Source organism: Thunnus maccoyii, chromosome 9 (assembly GCF_910596095.1).
Source record: "Thunnus maccoyii chromosome 9, fThuMac1.1, whole genome shotgun sequence".
NCBI lineage: Eukaryota > Metazoa > Chordata > Actinopteri > Scombriformes > Scombridae > Thunnus > Thunnus maccoyii.
The window spans coordinates 1,817,388-1,832,243 of record NC_056541.1 but is presented as its reverse complement, the minus strand read 5'-3'; the positions used below and the strand labels follow the sequence as shown (position 1 = coordinate 1,832,243).

Here is a 14,856-nt window from a genome sequence, read left to right as displayed (position 1 = left end):
CACTCAGTGTTGCCAGATTGTTTGGGTTTATGTACAGTTGGGCTACTTTTTATTTAATTGTGCGAGTAAATGTGTTTTTAGCAGGTTATGATCATTCAGGCTACTTTTTGTACCATTCAGCCAGTTTCCACCATTGAAAAGTTTGTCTCTATTCCAATAATACCACCGTCGAGCGTGAAACCATCCAGATCAAGATCAAACAATTTGTTCCAAATATACTATTTATTTTATACACATTCAGAGCTCATTTGTTGCAGCTTATTCTTTATTTCATTTCCAGATGAGATTAAATTCAGCTTATTATAAAATGTAAACATCACTGGGGGGGAAGGGCACATGCATCGCTCTGACATATTTAAAATAATTTAAAATCATTGTTGAAGTTTTCACTGTGATTTATATCTCACGCCATAAAAACTATTATTATTATCAATTTTAAAAAGCTTCGCTTCACCTTCATACTGTAACTGTGTGTCAGAGGATTAACAGAGCATCATTGCTGGTTGAGCAGCAGCAGTGTGAGATCGTGTCTGTGTCGTGTGAAGAAGGATCAGTCATCATCTGCGTCATCGAAGGCCACGCCGGTCGCTTCACGCTTTCTGCAAAAAAAAAAAAAGAACATCTGTTGGTTTTCATTCAGAGCTCAGAATGATGTGAGTACTGAAAGAGGTTTATCAGAGACTTTATTGTACTTTTTCATTCCTGGGTTGATGAGTGAAGCTCCTGGAAGTCGTTTCTTTACCATCACTGATGGAGCGTAGTTCTGCTGCTGTCGGGGCTCAAACTCTGGGGGAAAAAAAAAAAAGTCATCTCTGTAAGCCGGTGAACCGAACCGCCGACAAGCCCGTCAACACTTCACTTCTGTTATTCCATACTTCTGCAGGTAATAAAATATCACTCTGTCTTTCTTTGAATTGATTTTATAACAATATTTTTGTATTGAAACCTCCAACTTCTGCTCCCATATTTACATCATGCTTACATGCATACTGCTGCATTTATAAACATTTATGTCAATCTAGAAAATATCACATTATGACTCATCATGGTTATCATGCATCTAACAAAAGGGGCTGGAAAGACTGTTTAACCTGCTATATTATTAATGCAGTGACACTACTTAAAGCTACAATATGCAAGTTCTGGAAATGAAGCTGCTGTCAGCATCAGACTCCACAGTAATCCTAATGATTACACAAACCCATGTACTGATTTTAACTGTTATGATCTGTTCGTTCTCTCTGACTCTCTCCTGGAAGTAGTGTGACTGAGCCTTGTACTCTACCTGCCGGCCGCCTTTGGTGATCTTTCACCGGACTGACAGACGGGGATCCACCTGCAGGGAATGACAAAACAGTGGCAGTGAGATTTAAGCCTGCATAAGCTCCTATAAATTCACATCCTGTATTCAGTGTGAAAATGCAACGAGTCACAGGAACAAAGTACATTTACCGTCAGGCTGAGCGAGGCTGTCAGCCATCCTGAACAGCAGCTCCTTGAGCTCCTCTGTCGCCTGCGGACCGTCCAGCTTGGACAGGGTCACACTCAGGTCAGCGGGACTGGAGCCTACACGGAGCTCTGCACTGCTGTCATGCACCAAGACAGACACATCCCCGCTACCACACGCCGACCTGCCGGAGACACAGAGGGATATTTAACCTCAATTACCAGAGGATGGTCATATGCACACACACACACACACACACACACACACACACACACACACACACACACACACACACACACACACACACACACACACACACACACACACACACACACGTGGGAGCTTCTGCTGACTGTGCAGCTTCAATCACACCACTGAATTTTAAAAAAGAAACACAGAGTGGTTTTAGAGGAGGACAGATTATAATCTAACCTGAGTTTTAGGGTGTAATCCTCTGTAGATTTCAAGGCAAACTTCTGTTTCTAAACAAACATGCAAAGTTACAACCAAAGCCGGAGAACCTTCACTGATGAGTGAAAATCACGGAGGACTGCAGGTGAAACTTACAAACTGTTTCAGAGTGTCCTCGGTGTACTCTGCGCTCCAGACGTCAGCAGCATCTGTCAAACTACAGCAGATGAACAAAGACGTGATGATTTAAACAGTTCAACGTACATGAAATCACACTTCATCATCTGTCCTGTCAGTATGTGTCCAACGGCTGAACACGTTTAAACATGTGCGATGTATTCAAATACAACTCCAAAATAACTACAAGTGTAATACGGTCTAAAAGCAAACGTTAGGAAAAGCTTTTAGATTTTGCTTTTAGATGTTTTATTACAGACCAAAACATTCATACATGCTGTCATTGTGTTACTTATGGAAGGATTTATAATAAAAATAAATTATTCCCCTTTTTGCTGGGGCTCCCTGGAACCCCCTCAAGGTCCCCTGGGGGTCCCCGGACCCCAATTTGAGAACCACTGCCCTACTGCATCCTCTCTAAATGAGTGAATTGTGGCCCAGACTCCATTTAAATAATAGGAAATATTAAGTTTCCCAGCTTACAGGGAAATGTACATTTCTGTAAAAATACAACTGATGAGCGCATTATTTACTTTTGGAGTTGCTCTTCAATTCGGCATAAAGTTTAAACACTAAGCAACTTATTTTAGATTAAATATCAGCTTCTATATTCATACTGTCAGTGAAAGTCATGGTGCTTTCATGAGCGCGAAGTCCGACCCGAAATTTCTTGTGGGATTATTAACGCTGCTTGGTGGATTATCTGTAGTGTGCATCTGGTTTTATGTTCTAAAACGCAGAACATACAAGACAAAAGCAAGTTTCTCGATAAGAAACCGGAACAATAAACTGTCGTGTTTTAAATGGAGGCTGGTTTAGCGCTCAGTGGGTCTTTAATGTGCGTTCTTTCTTTCTCACCAAATGTTGAATGCGCCGTTTTTTCTGCGTGTGTAGCAGATGAATTTAGATCTGCTCTTTTTATCCAACACAATGCAGTAAGACGTCTTGTTCACATCCATGTCGGCGGTTCACAGACCGAAGCACAACAAAGCACAACAAAGCCAAAACTAACTGACTTCCGCTTTCTTCTTCTTCTTCTTCTTCTTCTTCTTCTTCTTTTCTTTGAGTTTTAATGGCGGTTGGTAAACCAGTTTATATGCGCATTACCGCCACCTGCTGGAATAAAGTGTGGAACAGCAGATTAGCAGAAAAAAACTACATTTACTCTATTATTCCTGTTACTCTTGAGTAATTAATTAGAAGATTGTGTACTTTCATGATGTCTTTCCTAGCAGATGTAATATTGTGTTTTCCATCATTTAGTACTGATATTAATTCCCTTCTTTCTTCACCATATAATCTACCAGTACATGTTTGACAGTTTCTGGTTTATTACAGTCTGTACATAGTCCAGAAAGGTGTTTGCCTGTTCCATAGAGTGTTTGATTTAAACCTGCATGTCATATTCTCAGATGGGTAATGACCATCTCTTCTCTTTGGCTCCCTGTATTCCACCAACGCTTACATTTTTGAATATTGTTAAGATGTCTTCCTGTATCAGTTAAGTCTCAGTATTCCTGCCAGGTTTTGCGCATATAACCTTTTATGATAGTTTTAACCTATGCTTTATTTAACAGTACTTGTATGTCAATTAATTGTAGTTTTGAAGGGGTAGTTCAGATTTGTGTGGTGGGGTTGTATGAGGTACTTATCCATAGTCAGTGTATTACCTATAGTAGATGGAGGTTGGCACACTCCCAGTTTGGAGAACCAGCACGGAGGCTGAGCAATATACTGCTGTGGACAGGGACAGCAGCAAAACATATTTTAACCACCAAAAAAAATCAATATCAGTTGAGGTGTACACTATATTTAGAAAATCTTCATCGCTTTACCTTGCCATCAGGCCTTTCCTTACTACATTTTCTCAAATATGGAACTTCTGTATTCCTACACATGAGCGCATTGTATTACTCTGCAGATCAGCTCTTTGGGTCAGAAAGTGCTGCTGTGGTCTAATACAGTGTGCGGTATCCTGAGTAGCACATACCTGCAGGGCAACTTTCCAGACTTAATTTTGAAAGAGCTTCCTCTGCATTCAGGCACTTGATGTCTAATTTATTGCATTAGCGCCCCCTGTTTACAGCAATTAGTATATCCTCTGCCCTATATCATTTAGAGTAAATGAAGACACTTCTGCTTCTGACCACTTTAAAAGTTTAATTTTTAATGTTTTTACATGAGGCTGCAATAGTTAAGTGTGTTTGAAGTGCTTCTTGTCTTTTGATGGTCACAATGAGGAACAACACCTGAACTGGCAACCTATATATACCCTGTATATAAAGCAATAATACAGATAATACTGAATACTGTTTTTATAATTCTTAGATGTATCAAAACTACAGATCGCAATCCAATGCAACAACTCTGCAATACATTTTGCATTTGGGAATGTTTTGTCAAAATAAAATGAAAACTACCCACTAGGTTTATAGAGGAAATTAAAAAGATTGCTTAGTCCAATGCATTTTGATTGATATATCGATACAAAGCATGTCAAGAAAAAAATACACAGTACTGTAGCTACAGTCACGAGAATTTGGGTGTTTCCACTGCACAGCTAAAACTTTTTTGCAGCAGTCAAATACACATACACAGAGAGAAAAGAAAACTTATTGTTGGGTTGATAATGCCAAAAAAGATTCCTCAATCAATAATTTGAGGCAACAAAGTAAGACAGAGTGGAATATACTTGTCTCCAAAATCATACGATGCCGGGACACAAGAAAGTAAGATTCATAAGAAAGCCTTTTCTGGGAGATAAAGGAATAGTTTGACATTTTGTGAACTATGCCTATTCACTTCTATCCAGTATACATTTGGAGTTAGGCAAGTGCTATGCGTATCAACAATGACTGTTTTCTGCATTTAGTTAGCGAGTGCGCTCCTGTATCCACTGGCAGAACCTGCGTGAGTATTTGGGCGGACTGACTGTGGAAAAATCTCTGCCTGGGTATCTGATGTTTTTCCACAGGTTCTCCAGTCTTTTCTTCCAACCGTAAACTGTAAAAATGTCGATAATGCCCACAAAGTAGCGATGGTCTGGCCCGTCTATCACATGAATGCCATTTTTGCAGTTAGGCAGTAGCCTGCGATGATGCTCGTGGAATTCCTGCAGTTCTGACTCAGTTTTAGTTTCTTTTGGAAGGCATTTTATCTCCTGGAGGGGGATCTCTTCACCAGTGGCCTCTGCTGCTCCCTGTGGCTGGTCTGACCCACAGTCTGTAGTATCTAGTACCACCTGATCTGCGGTCTCCTGCAGTAATGGTATACTGGGGGGGTCTGACCCCGTGGGACTGTCTTGCAAGTCCACAGACCTACAGGAAAGACAAACAAAGAATCCACAGAACACATTCAGATATTGGACTCCAGCCCCCAAAACTAAACTTCTCTAATAGTTGGATTGTATTAGTTGGTTTGTACAGAAGATATAACAGATTCAATATGGTGGAAATACTGTTTAAATATAGTTTCAATCCTTTGCTACTGCTGTTTGTGCCTTGACTTTGGAGGAGTTGAAGATAGCAAATCATCAAATTCCTCATCAGAAATCATTTGACGGTGACTGAGAAGTCTGCAGCAGACCGCATTTCTCATCAGAAACACTTGAGTGCAGTAGCATTTCTCAGACAGGTGTAGGCCTGTTGCTGAACAAACTACACGTAGAAGGGACGTCGCAGACATTTCTGAACCCCTATGATGCCAGGACGCATTTGTAAAAGAGATTTTTAATCTCAGTGATACCGGATCTGGGACACCTCACAACATCTCCACAAATTCGTATGACAACTTCTATGACATTGACCAATAGGTGCACAGAGAGCTCTTCTGTACAGAATTGTAAACATGCTAAAGCGAAAGAGGAATGATGTTGTAGGTGCTGCTTACGCTGTGAGGTGTAAATTGTGAAACGGGAAAGGTTTGTGGCGCTATGGCAACCAGACAGCCAGTAACATACCATACACACCACTTCGGATGGCACTGTTAGATTACATTCTTGTTCCTTGAAGTCGGTCCCTGGCACCTCCTTCTGATGACATCACACAGGCCATGAAAGACAGCAAGCTGTGATTGGTCAGGTACCAAAATGCCGTCTGTCGTGTCTCTCGGCCAAGTCACGGCAAGAATTTATGAGTCTATAATCGCCTAACTTAACACAGTGACATCTGATCAGACAAAGATATGGCATAGTCGGAACGTGGCATAAGGGGGGCAGGGCTAAATAAATGATCAGAGGTTTCGGGAGGCAGCCAGGCTTTCCTCCTGCTTCCAGTCTTTATTCTAAACTTGGCTAATTGCTTCCTAGCTCGAGCTCCACAATAAGCAGACAGAGATGAAAGTGTTGTCAATCTTCTAATCTAACTCAGCAAGAAAGCGAATCAGGGTATTTCCTTTAACAGCACATTGGACCAGTACAGAGATGAAATATAAGACACTGTACTGCACAGAAACTGGTTTTGCACTTGTTCAAAAGATATAAAACCTACTTTGTAGCACGAATAACAAGGTCTGCCAAAGAGTGTTTCCCATCGAGCTCATCTTGGTGCAGAGGTTGATGCGCCAGCAGAAGACTGTAGTCCAGCACATTAAGCTCTTGAAGGAAGGCAGCGTCCACTTTCATTTGATCGGCAAACCAGCATTTCTCTTGACCTACAACAAACATACAAGCATTTCCATTACACTTGCTGAATAAACTTGACTCAAGTATGTTCTGCAGCATTTATCTTACTTAGCTCAATAGCATCATTCATATGACTACAGTAATAAGCAAAGTAAGTGAGAGGACACTTACCTAATGCAATGCTCTGGCCTTCAAAGTTATTGTCCTTCAGTACTTTAATTATTTGTTTCCCCCCTGTGTCAGGGTTCGTCCATCTACCCACTTCACAGCCTTTAATGTCGAATCTGTACAACAAAAAGGTCACAGCTGTCATACACACATAAAACATATCAGAAACCCAAACACACCAGGGAAAAATATAGATACTGTACCTAATATTGATCCTCTCATCGGGGTAAAACACACTCTGCATCACAATGAAGTACTTCTGGGGAGCAGACAGACAACACTTGTTAGTGTTAGCATTGTTAGTGCTGATGCTGTGCAGATGTAGTGGATATACAGCAATGATCTACTGGCTATTAGGGTCATTACAGTATATCTACAGTTATAAACAGTTGTATAAATTATGTATAAAATACCTTTATTTGATTCGGAATAACAATCCTGTGTACACCTGGAAAGTGAAAAGAAGGAGACATATTATTAAATCATGTGTGATATTTCTTTGTCTCTTACTAGGTTTCTTTCAAGGTCACAATAAATATTGATCAATAGACAAGGGATGTCAGAGGTGAAAGTTGACGATAAAGGACCAGACGAGTCTAAAATCCAGTTCAGGTTTCAGTTCCCATGGAGCCGAAAAGAGAGCCACACATGGCACATTTTTTATTCCGCCAATCAACACAACAAAATACTAATTTGAAGCCAGAGGTAGATCTCTATGCAGTTAACAACAATAGAAAATCCAGGAGGCTTCTAACATCTGTGTTTACTTTCATTTGGACTGTTTTGCAGGAGCCCACATTTCCTGAATAAGCACAATTAAAGTGGTGTGTGCACATAGTTAGAATGACTCATAGTCAGAATGGACACAATAAAATGAACCAGATTTAAAAATACTTGAGTTTTCCTTAAACAGTAGATGAGTCTTGATGTGAAATGATTTCAACTTGTGGTGTACATTTCTACTAAACACAACAAAAGTGGAGTGTTGCTTAATACTTTCAAGGGGGATTAGCTTGTAGCTTCAATAGCTACAGTTCAAAGCTGTAATCAAAAGGTTGAGGCTGCTTAAAAACATTTTCATATGCAAAATGGGGATTTGACAGGCAAAGTTTGGGAAGCACTAAGTTAGAGTGACACGACAGTGCCTTTTGATTGGTCAAGCATTATGTTTTTGGAATAATGAAAACCTCTGGTGCTCAACACTGATAAATTTATCACACTAAAACAAGGTGAAACTTACAGTGTCAGCAGAGGAGATGATGGCTTTTCTCTGTTGGGCTGAAAAGTTAAACAAGCTTACCTAGAAACCTCACCAGCAGTGAATGAGGGTACTTCTCCATGTGCTCCATGTATGCCTGCAGATTGGACAGGAGAAACCTGACCTCTCGTTTGTTCTGGGTCTTCAGGAAGAACCTCTTGTCATTCCTACAACCGAGAACACAGAATTAAACAATCCTATTACCACACAGGAACACCAATACTAGATCAAAGCAAAGCCACAGAATATGTTCAATGTCAACATTAAAATTAACACTTTCTACGCTACCTGCGCATGGCAACTAAAGTATGCTTAAGGTACAAGAGGGGTCATGGTTAATGTTAAATACTGTCTTTAATGAGAGCAAACTCTTGTCTCCTACACTGTCTCCTCTACAGACGCTGGATAGGAGATTGAAAATATCCTCCCATTTTTTAAAACTTGTTGTAAAATGTTTTCAATAACATTTCTTATTTTTTGCTGCATGTAGGATGAATAACTGTGTGATGTTAATCAGTGGCTGACCACACATGGTTTATCAGGTGTTACATCACACACTGTACACACCCATCCACCACAACACAACCTCTGCTCTTTCACCATCTCACTACATAAAGGAACACTACTTCACACTACTTAAAAATGACTGTTAGCGCTGAATGTGAATCGTGAGGTATAGAATCATCTTATGCAGCTGTAATCTCTAAGCATACGGAGCTACAATATAAACATGTATGTTTATGTGTGTGTGTTCTAGTGCTTACGAACCAGTTTCAGTTTTTGACCTCTAGGTTTGAAATTAGAGTTCAGATTAGATTATAGTAAAGGGTTGGTCAATAGAAAGTCTTTGTATGTAACAGAACATTCTGCTCACGTGACAAAGAAATCTGCTTTGCTCTTGGAGTTGCTGACAAACTGGAGGTAGCAGCCGCCTGAGCAGAGGGAGTTCATATATTCCTCCTCTGTGATGTCCAGTGAACGTCTCAGTTTAGCAAACACCGGTGCTGCGAACGTCTGCATCTCAAACCCCTGGAAGGCAAAGATTATATAGAAGGCTTGAAAATGTCACAGTGTTTAACTACTATGTTTAACTTGCTAGACAGGAACTCGAGACAATGACAATATAAAAGTGTTAATGGAGAATACATGATCATAATTGACATTATCCAGGTCTGAAAACTAGATGGAGCTTTAAAAACTGTAAGATTTCAGGTGGAAATAAACACTTGCCTCATGGGTTTGAGTTTCTTCTGCCTTGAACTGCTCAGCTGTGAGTGTATCCTGTGCAGAAGGTTAAGTGTTGATGAGTGAATTTATGTCTAAAATGTGTAATGTGTATAACCCAACCAGTTGCCTGTAACTCTTCACCTGGCCTTGTGTGTCCATACTGGTCTGAATGGAAGCATGCATGCCTTCTTTTATCATAGTCGTCAGATGGTAGAACTCGTGCTCTGAGTTGATCTCAAACACCCCGAGCATCCTCCATCGCTGTCTCAGATGCCACCAGCGTCTTCGCCTGGCAGCTCTGGAGGCGCCGGCAGCTTTTCTCTGTGCCATCTGTGACACCAGGAAGACACCGGTTAAGTTAAGAACAACATTCAGCTGTAATATACTGCATACATAGACTTTTCTAAAACATGCATGCCAAGAGGAAAAATAATCATGGGCTGATACTTTATGGGTTGCAGCTGGAAGTAGACAAGTCGCCATTTTTAATTACTTAACCCACATATAACACTGTAATGGATTTCACTTTTTAAGCACAAAGTTCTGTTGAAGAGATCCTGTAGAACCGGTTATATGTTGAAAATATATAGTCATCAAATTCCATTTAAAGTCAACTGAGCTGACATGTACACCTCCATAATCTCAACTATATGTTGAACAGCCCTGTGCGTCAGTTGATTGGTTGATTCAACTCCTGTTCGGAGGCGGATTTGAAGCTGAGACTAGAACAAATATAAATGTTTCATAAGAAACAGCCAAATGAACATCTGAGCATTGTGTACAGAGCTTTGTCAAACATCTGGATAACTGTCACTGTCATTAACCACTGTAACTGTCCTTCTATCTACTCACAAAGCAGCATCTCTTCTTCTCTGCTGTTTGTATTATTTTGCTGTACATTTATAAAAGAAAACACAAAAAAAACCCAATATTTTTTGAATGAGAGATCAATTCCTCTCTCCAGTTTAATCATAAGGAGATCACAGGCAAACTAACTGGAGTCAGTCATAGGTGGGTCGTCGGTTCTTTTTGGTGACTGTGTGTGTGCTACAGTTGTTCCTACAAGTCTTCCAACTTAAACAACCAAATACATTTGATCATGTGACTCCAGAATGACACATAGAAGTGTTTTCTAATCTGGCGCCTCTATCAGCAGTAATCAGCTTTCCAAAACCGTTACACATCACTGGTAAACAATAATAATGTTTTATGATGTGACGGCACTGTGGTTAAGGTCTGGTCAGGTTTAGGCACAAAAACCACTTTGTTAGGTTTAGGGTTTGAATTACACAGTGGCTTTCAGGGAATCAGTATTTTTCAGTTAGTTTGCTATTCTGTCATCCCCAGTTTCAAATCCCGTCTGTGTGGCTACACGGTTAGTTAACATTACAATATATTATTTTCTGATTGAACCTCCTGCAATATTTCCTCTCTATTCAGCAGTCTGGATTAGCATCATGGACGTCAAGAAAAAGAGACATAAGGTCTTATTTCTTGGTAAATGTAAGTAGCTATGCATGTAGTAAAGGGCTTAGTTAGCTCACTTGCTTTACATCTATCAGCAAATAACATTTGCCAGTAAACACATGGTTGGTGATGAACATTATCTGGTGTTGTACAGGAAGTCAGAAGCTCCCTTCATTTTCATAACTAGTAGCAAATCAGGAGTTTCATTCATTTTCATTTAGCTTTGTTGTTAAGACAGATAGTGTCATTACACATTTAAATGTTTATGGAGTACACTTATAATGTACCAAATACTGTATATGTGCATCGTAACAGATTTTTTTGTTGATGTATTTTAGAATCATTGTTCCTAAATATTCTGGAGACCTCCAGACATCCTGCCAAATTTATGCCACCACCACTTTACTTATTAAGGAATGTATAAGGCAAGAAGAAATGACTACAACCACAAAACAGGATAAAGGATATTCTTAATATAATAATGATTATAATTTAACTAGTGTTTTCCAATAAACTGATGGTGGGGTTAAATAAATGTAAGAAAGAACAGCACTGAAAGCAAGGCACACAACAGATAATAGAATGTAGGAGCACAGATTCAGAAAAACACAAACTGAAAACCAAAGTCAGACGATAGATCTGCTGATCCATCTGCTGACCAAATAACCAACCTAATTACATCAGCAGATAGATCTGCTGATGTAATTTAACAGAGGAATGTTTCAGTCTAACAGAGATCTTCGTCAGGCTCTGTCATTAATTATTCCTGACACATACGACACACTGAACCATCTAAAAGAGCTGGCTCATAGGTTCATTAGGCTAAGAGATGTGATTGGTCTGGTTTGAAATGATGCAGAAAAGCTAAATCATACATGACCATGTTTTAAGGTAGCTCTTACCTGGAGGTTCCTGCTTCGATTATACGATGGAACAAAGTCTGAAATGAGCCTGTTCTTTGTGTTTATAATGTTCCCACCCATTCTACCTAGTACCGCATTCCAGACAGGTTAGGCAAGCTCTGCAGGGTGTGCCACATGCAAAAGAAAAGGTGTTTGGCACAGACGCTTCTTCACTGTATTACAAGGAGGAAATCCTGAGGAAAAGCAAAAAGATTCCTCTGCCCATTAAAAACCCCCTAAACTGTGCAAATAATCCATTAAAAATACCTTAATTTATTTCAATCCATTAATTATCCCCTTAGAAACCCACTAATAAACACCTCAATTCCATCATTATTGACAGGTAAATTAGGGAGGGGCCACAGAATTCGCTGAACTTTCAAAACCAATCAGACATACAAGCTAGTTTTCACTAGAAAAAGCCGTTTTTACAGACAATGTGTGTTGTTGGAAAAATTACCAGTATTAACATAATATGCCATCAAGTTCCTCGTTATCTTAAAACAATAGCCAGGTGCTCATATGAACAAGTTTAATGGCCAGTATGAAATGGGGGAACGATTACAGCAAGCAAAGCTGTTCATATGGGAACCTGACTGTAGTTTTACAACAGATTTGATAACAAAATCAGACTGAAACATTTAAATGTCATCAGGCAGAAGTATTGAATCTACATTGACGCCCGACACTGAAACCAAATTGAAAGAACTCATTATTATTGATGTTGAATAAACGTCAGATTTTCAGCCATTATTTGATTCAACTGTCATCTAAGAGGCAATCTACAACTACATTTTAGCTGATTCTATATTAAAACGATGTTAAAATATTCAATTAACTTTAATTAACTTAATTAACTAACCTTTGGGATTGTTCAGTCTGGACCTTATTTTCCCATCGTTTTGTGTCTAAGTGACTAATGGGGACAAAAAGTTTTGATTTTGAAGTTGGTCCAGACAGGTTCAGATTGTTATAACAAGTGTCTGGCAACATTATGGGAAAGACCACAAGGTTTCCGCCAGTGTATTGCAAGTACGGTGAGCGATAAGAAGTCTGGGAATTTTTGTATTTATTATTTAAAGTATGTTTTCTAAAGTATGTTTTTTGTTATACATGTAGCCTGTCTACCCTCTATATATGTAGATGGGGCCCTGAGTTCTTTTTCCTAATTACCTTTGTTATATATCTGTTTAACTTAATGTTTTTAACTTGGGTCACTCTGGAAATCCTATATCTCCTGGATATAATTTTTTATGAGACCACCATGTAACAAATAATTGAGTGTACTAACCCTTTAACACAGTAAAACAGCACCACAGTCTAATATATATAGGTTTTAGGGCTGGGCAATATGACCAAAATCTCCACATTCCACATATACCAGATTTTAATTCAATGAATAAATAGTTGTTTTGCTGTCTGTCCATCCTTTGCATGGATTAAATTAAATTACTCTTCTTAGCTTTTTAAAAAACTCCTGAAGCTTTTATTGCACTTACAGTAACGTAACAGGTGTAGTTGTCGTCAATTTGAGGTGAACCATAGAGAGCAGAGTAAGTAAATTACAGCAAACAGCAGCAGAGACTCTCACACTGGGCTGAAATTAAAGGAGTGCACATACATTAGGTAAATAGCATAAATAAAGACAGTCTCTACTGCGTTTTGCTGTCATTTATGGTCTCTGCTGCTTCTCTGCTCTTTCTCCGCAGCAGAGGAGAGACAGACAGCAACTTAACCCGTTATGTTACTGTAAGTACAATCAAAAGCTTTGCGAGTAAAAAGCCAAGAGTAACTTATTAATGTAATCTGCAAAAAAAGATGGACAAACTCCAAATGACGAAGAATATTGCCATAAAGATTGTGATTTGCCTGACAACGAAATAAACAATTGAGCATAATATGAAACCACAGACATTTTTCTCTCATCACAGGATATACATCATCATATTTCACAGCCCTTGTGGTTATACATTTAACCTCTGAAATAATAAACACACTCAGAAACCGTTTAAAATTAAAAGTAAGTGTTCACTACTTTTCTTTCACAAACCACACAGTAGATTTCCCTTTTTACCTTTTCAACTTTAAATAAAATAAATGATTTGCTTGTGCCTTTCCACTGAATTGTCTTAGTGACCAAACACAGACCAATCATCACTCTATAGGCTACCAAACCGGCAGAATGATATAAACACATTAAAAAAAATCGTTACAGGCCTGATTCGGTGCTTGTGATCGTAGGGACCAAAAACTTAACGGTTACTTCACTCAAATCAGAGCATTAAACAAATAAAACAGAGCCTTTCTTAGAGTTGTGTGGTCCTCCAGAGAAAACTAACAGTCCGCAGGCCTCTGTCCAGGAGCAGGATGGCAGCGCTGGGTCCGGTTATCCAGCGCTGCCGGAGGAACTCTGAGTTCTATCTGGTTGTTGTCTCTTGTTTCCAGTTCGGAAAAAAAGTCCAGACAAAGCTACTGTGTCGAGCTGGGTTAGTTAGCAACAGCCTACAGTCCGTTCAAGTTGACTACAGCGCAGCAAACTTCCTTTCGAAGTTATCTGTTACTCTCAGAACACGTCTTCTTGCAGATCATCGAGCTGACAATCATTAAGTTTAAACGTTTTTCTGCACAACTTCGGGCGTCCACACAGAAAAAAAAAACTGCCACATTGGCTCGTTAACCCTTTGTTGTTCTCTTCTCTGCCCTTCCAGTCCCCCTCTCCTCTTCCTCTCTTACTGCACACACACGTCAGCCAATTAACACACAAAAACCTATTTGACCAGATACACTTCTGTAGAAAGACACCACTCTATCAAATTAGCAACGTTTTTATCAAAAGAAATAAAATAAAATACATATATGCATTTTTAACCATGAACTTGACTTTTTAAATACACAGTGAGAAATATGTATTTTAACCATACTCTTATAACAAACCCTAGTTATTTATTTATCACAGACAACTATTTACGTATGCATATTTTTAACCAGGTTACATACAAGTAATGTAGCTCCTTTAAAGGACCAGTGTGTTGAATTTAGTGGCATCTAGCAGAACAGACTTGGTAGAAACTGAATATAATATTCATATATATGTGTGTGTATATATATATATATATATATATATATATATATATATATATATATATATATATATATATATATATATGTTTTAATTAGT

The 14,856-nt window shown here is 39.0% G+C and overlaps 2 protein-coding genes across 6 annotated transcripts; both read right to left on the bottom strand.

The window, feature by feature from the left end:
- Positions 1–244: 244 nt before the first annotated feature.
- paxx (PAXX non-homologous end joining factor) lies at positions 245–3,075 on the bottom strand. Its single transcript, XM_042420413.1, has 7 exons — positions 2,894–3,075; positions 2,015–2,075; positions 1,880–1,929; positions 1,453–1,631; positions 1,286–1,336; positions 693–786; positions 245–599 (listed from the first exon to the last, which is right to left on the bottom strand). Exons 1-7 carry the CDS (start codon positions 2,992–2,994, stop codon positions 551–553), a joined length of 585 nt encoding a protein of 194 aa, XP_042276347.1. The 5' UTR covers positions 2,995–3,075; the 3' UTR covers positions 245–550.
- Positions 3,076–4,182: 1,107 nt separating this feature from the next.
- Positions 4,183–14,335, bottom strand: LOC121903391 (phosphatidylinositol 4-phosphate 5-kinase-like protein 1). Of its 5 annotated transcripts, none has more exons than XM_042420370.1 (10): positions 13,892–14,335; positions 9,451–9,639; positions 9,313–9,363; positions 8,957–9,111; positions 8,125–8,249; positions 7,238–7,272; positions 7,028–7,083; positions 6,828–6,940; positions 6,523–6,685; positions 4,183–5,352 (listed from the first exon to the last, which is right to left on the bottom strand). In XM_042420370.1, the coding sequence occupies exons 2-10, from the start codon at positions 9,637–9,639 to the stop codon at positions 4,908–4,910; spliced, it is 1,332 nt and encodes a 443-aa protein (XP_042276304.1). In that variant the 5' UTR covers positions 13,892–14,335; the 3' UTR covers positions 4,183–4,907. The 5 variants fall into 5 exon arrangements, with proteins under 5 accessions (XP_042276304.1, XP_042276303.1, XP_042276306.1 ...); XM_042420369.1 differs by having other exon boundaries at positions 13,896–14,335; XM_042420372.1 differs by lacking the exon at positions 13,892–14,335 and adding an exon at positions 13,178–13,362.
- Positions 14,336–14,856: the final 521 nt, after the last annotated feature.

What these genes read in the sequence shown, in the direction of transcription:
- paxx (XM_042420413.1), bottom strand. Translation starts at nt 2,994, where the DNA reads ATGGATGTGAACAAGACGTCTTACTGCATTGTGTTGGATAAAAAGAGC. An exon ending in AGGACACTCTGAAACAGTTT is followed by an intron (nt 1,930 to 2,014) that starts GTAAGTTTCACC and finishes ATGTTTGTTTAG; the next exon opens with AAACAGAAGTTTGCCTTGAA. An exon ending in GATTACACCCTAAAACTCAG is followed by an intron (nt 1,632 to 1,879) that starts GTTAGATTATAA and finishes TGTCTCCGGCAG; the next exon opens with GTCGGCGTGTGGTAGCGGGG.
- LOC121903391 (XM_042420367.1), bottom strand. Translation starts at nt 9,792, where the DNA reads ATGGCGACTTGTCTACTTCCAGCTGCAACCCATAAAGTATCAGCCCAT. An exon ending in GATGAGAGGATCAATATTAG is followed by an intron (nt 6,941 to 7,027) that starts GTACAGTATCTA and finishes TTTGTTGTACAG; the next exon opens with ATTCGACATTAAAGGCTGTG. An exon ending in CTTGTTATTCGTGCTACAAA is followed by an intron (nt 5,353 to 6,522) that starts GTAGGTTTTATA and finishes TCTTTCCTGTAG; the next exon opens with GTCTGTGGACTTGCAAGACA.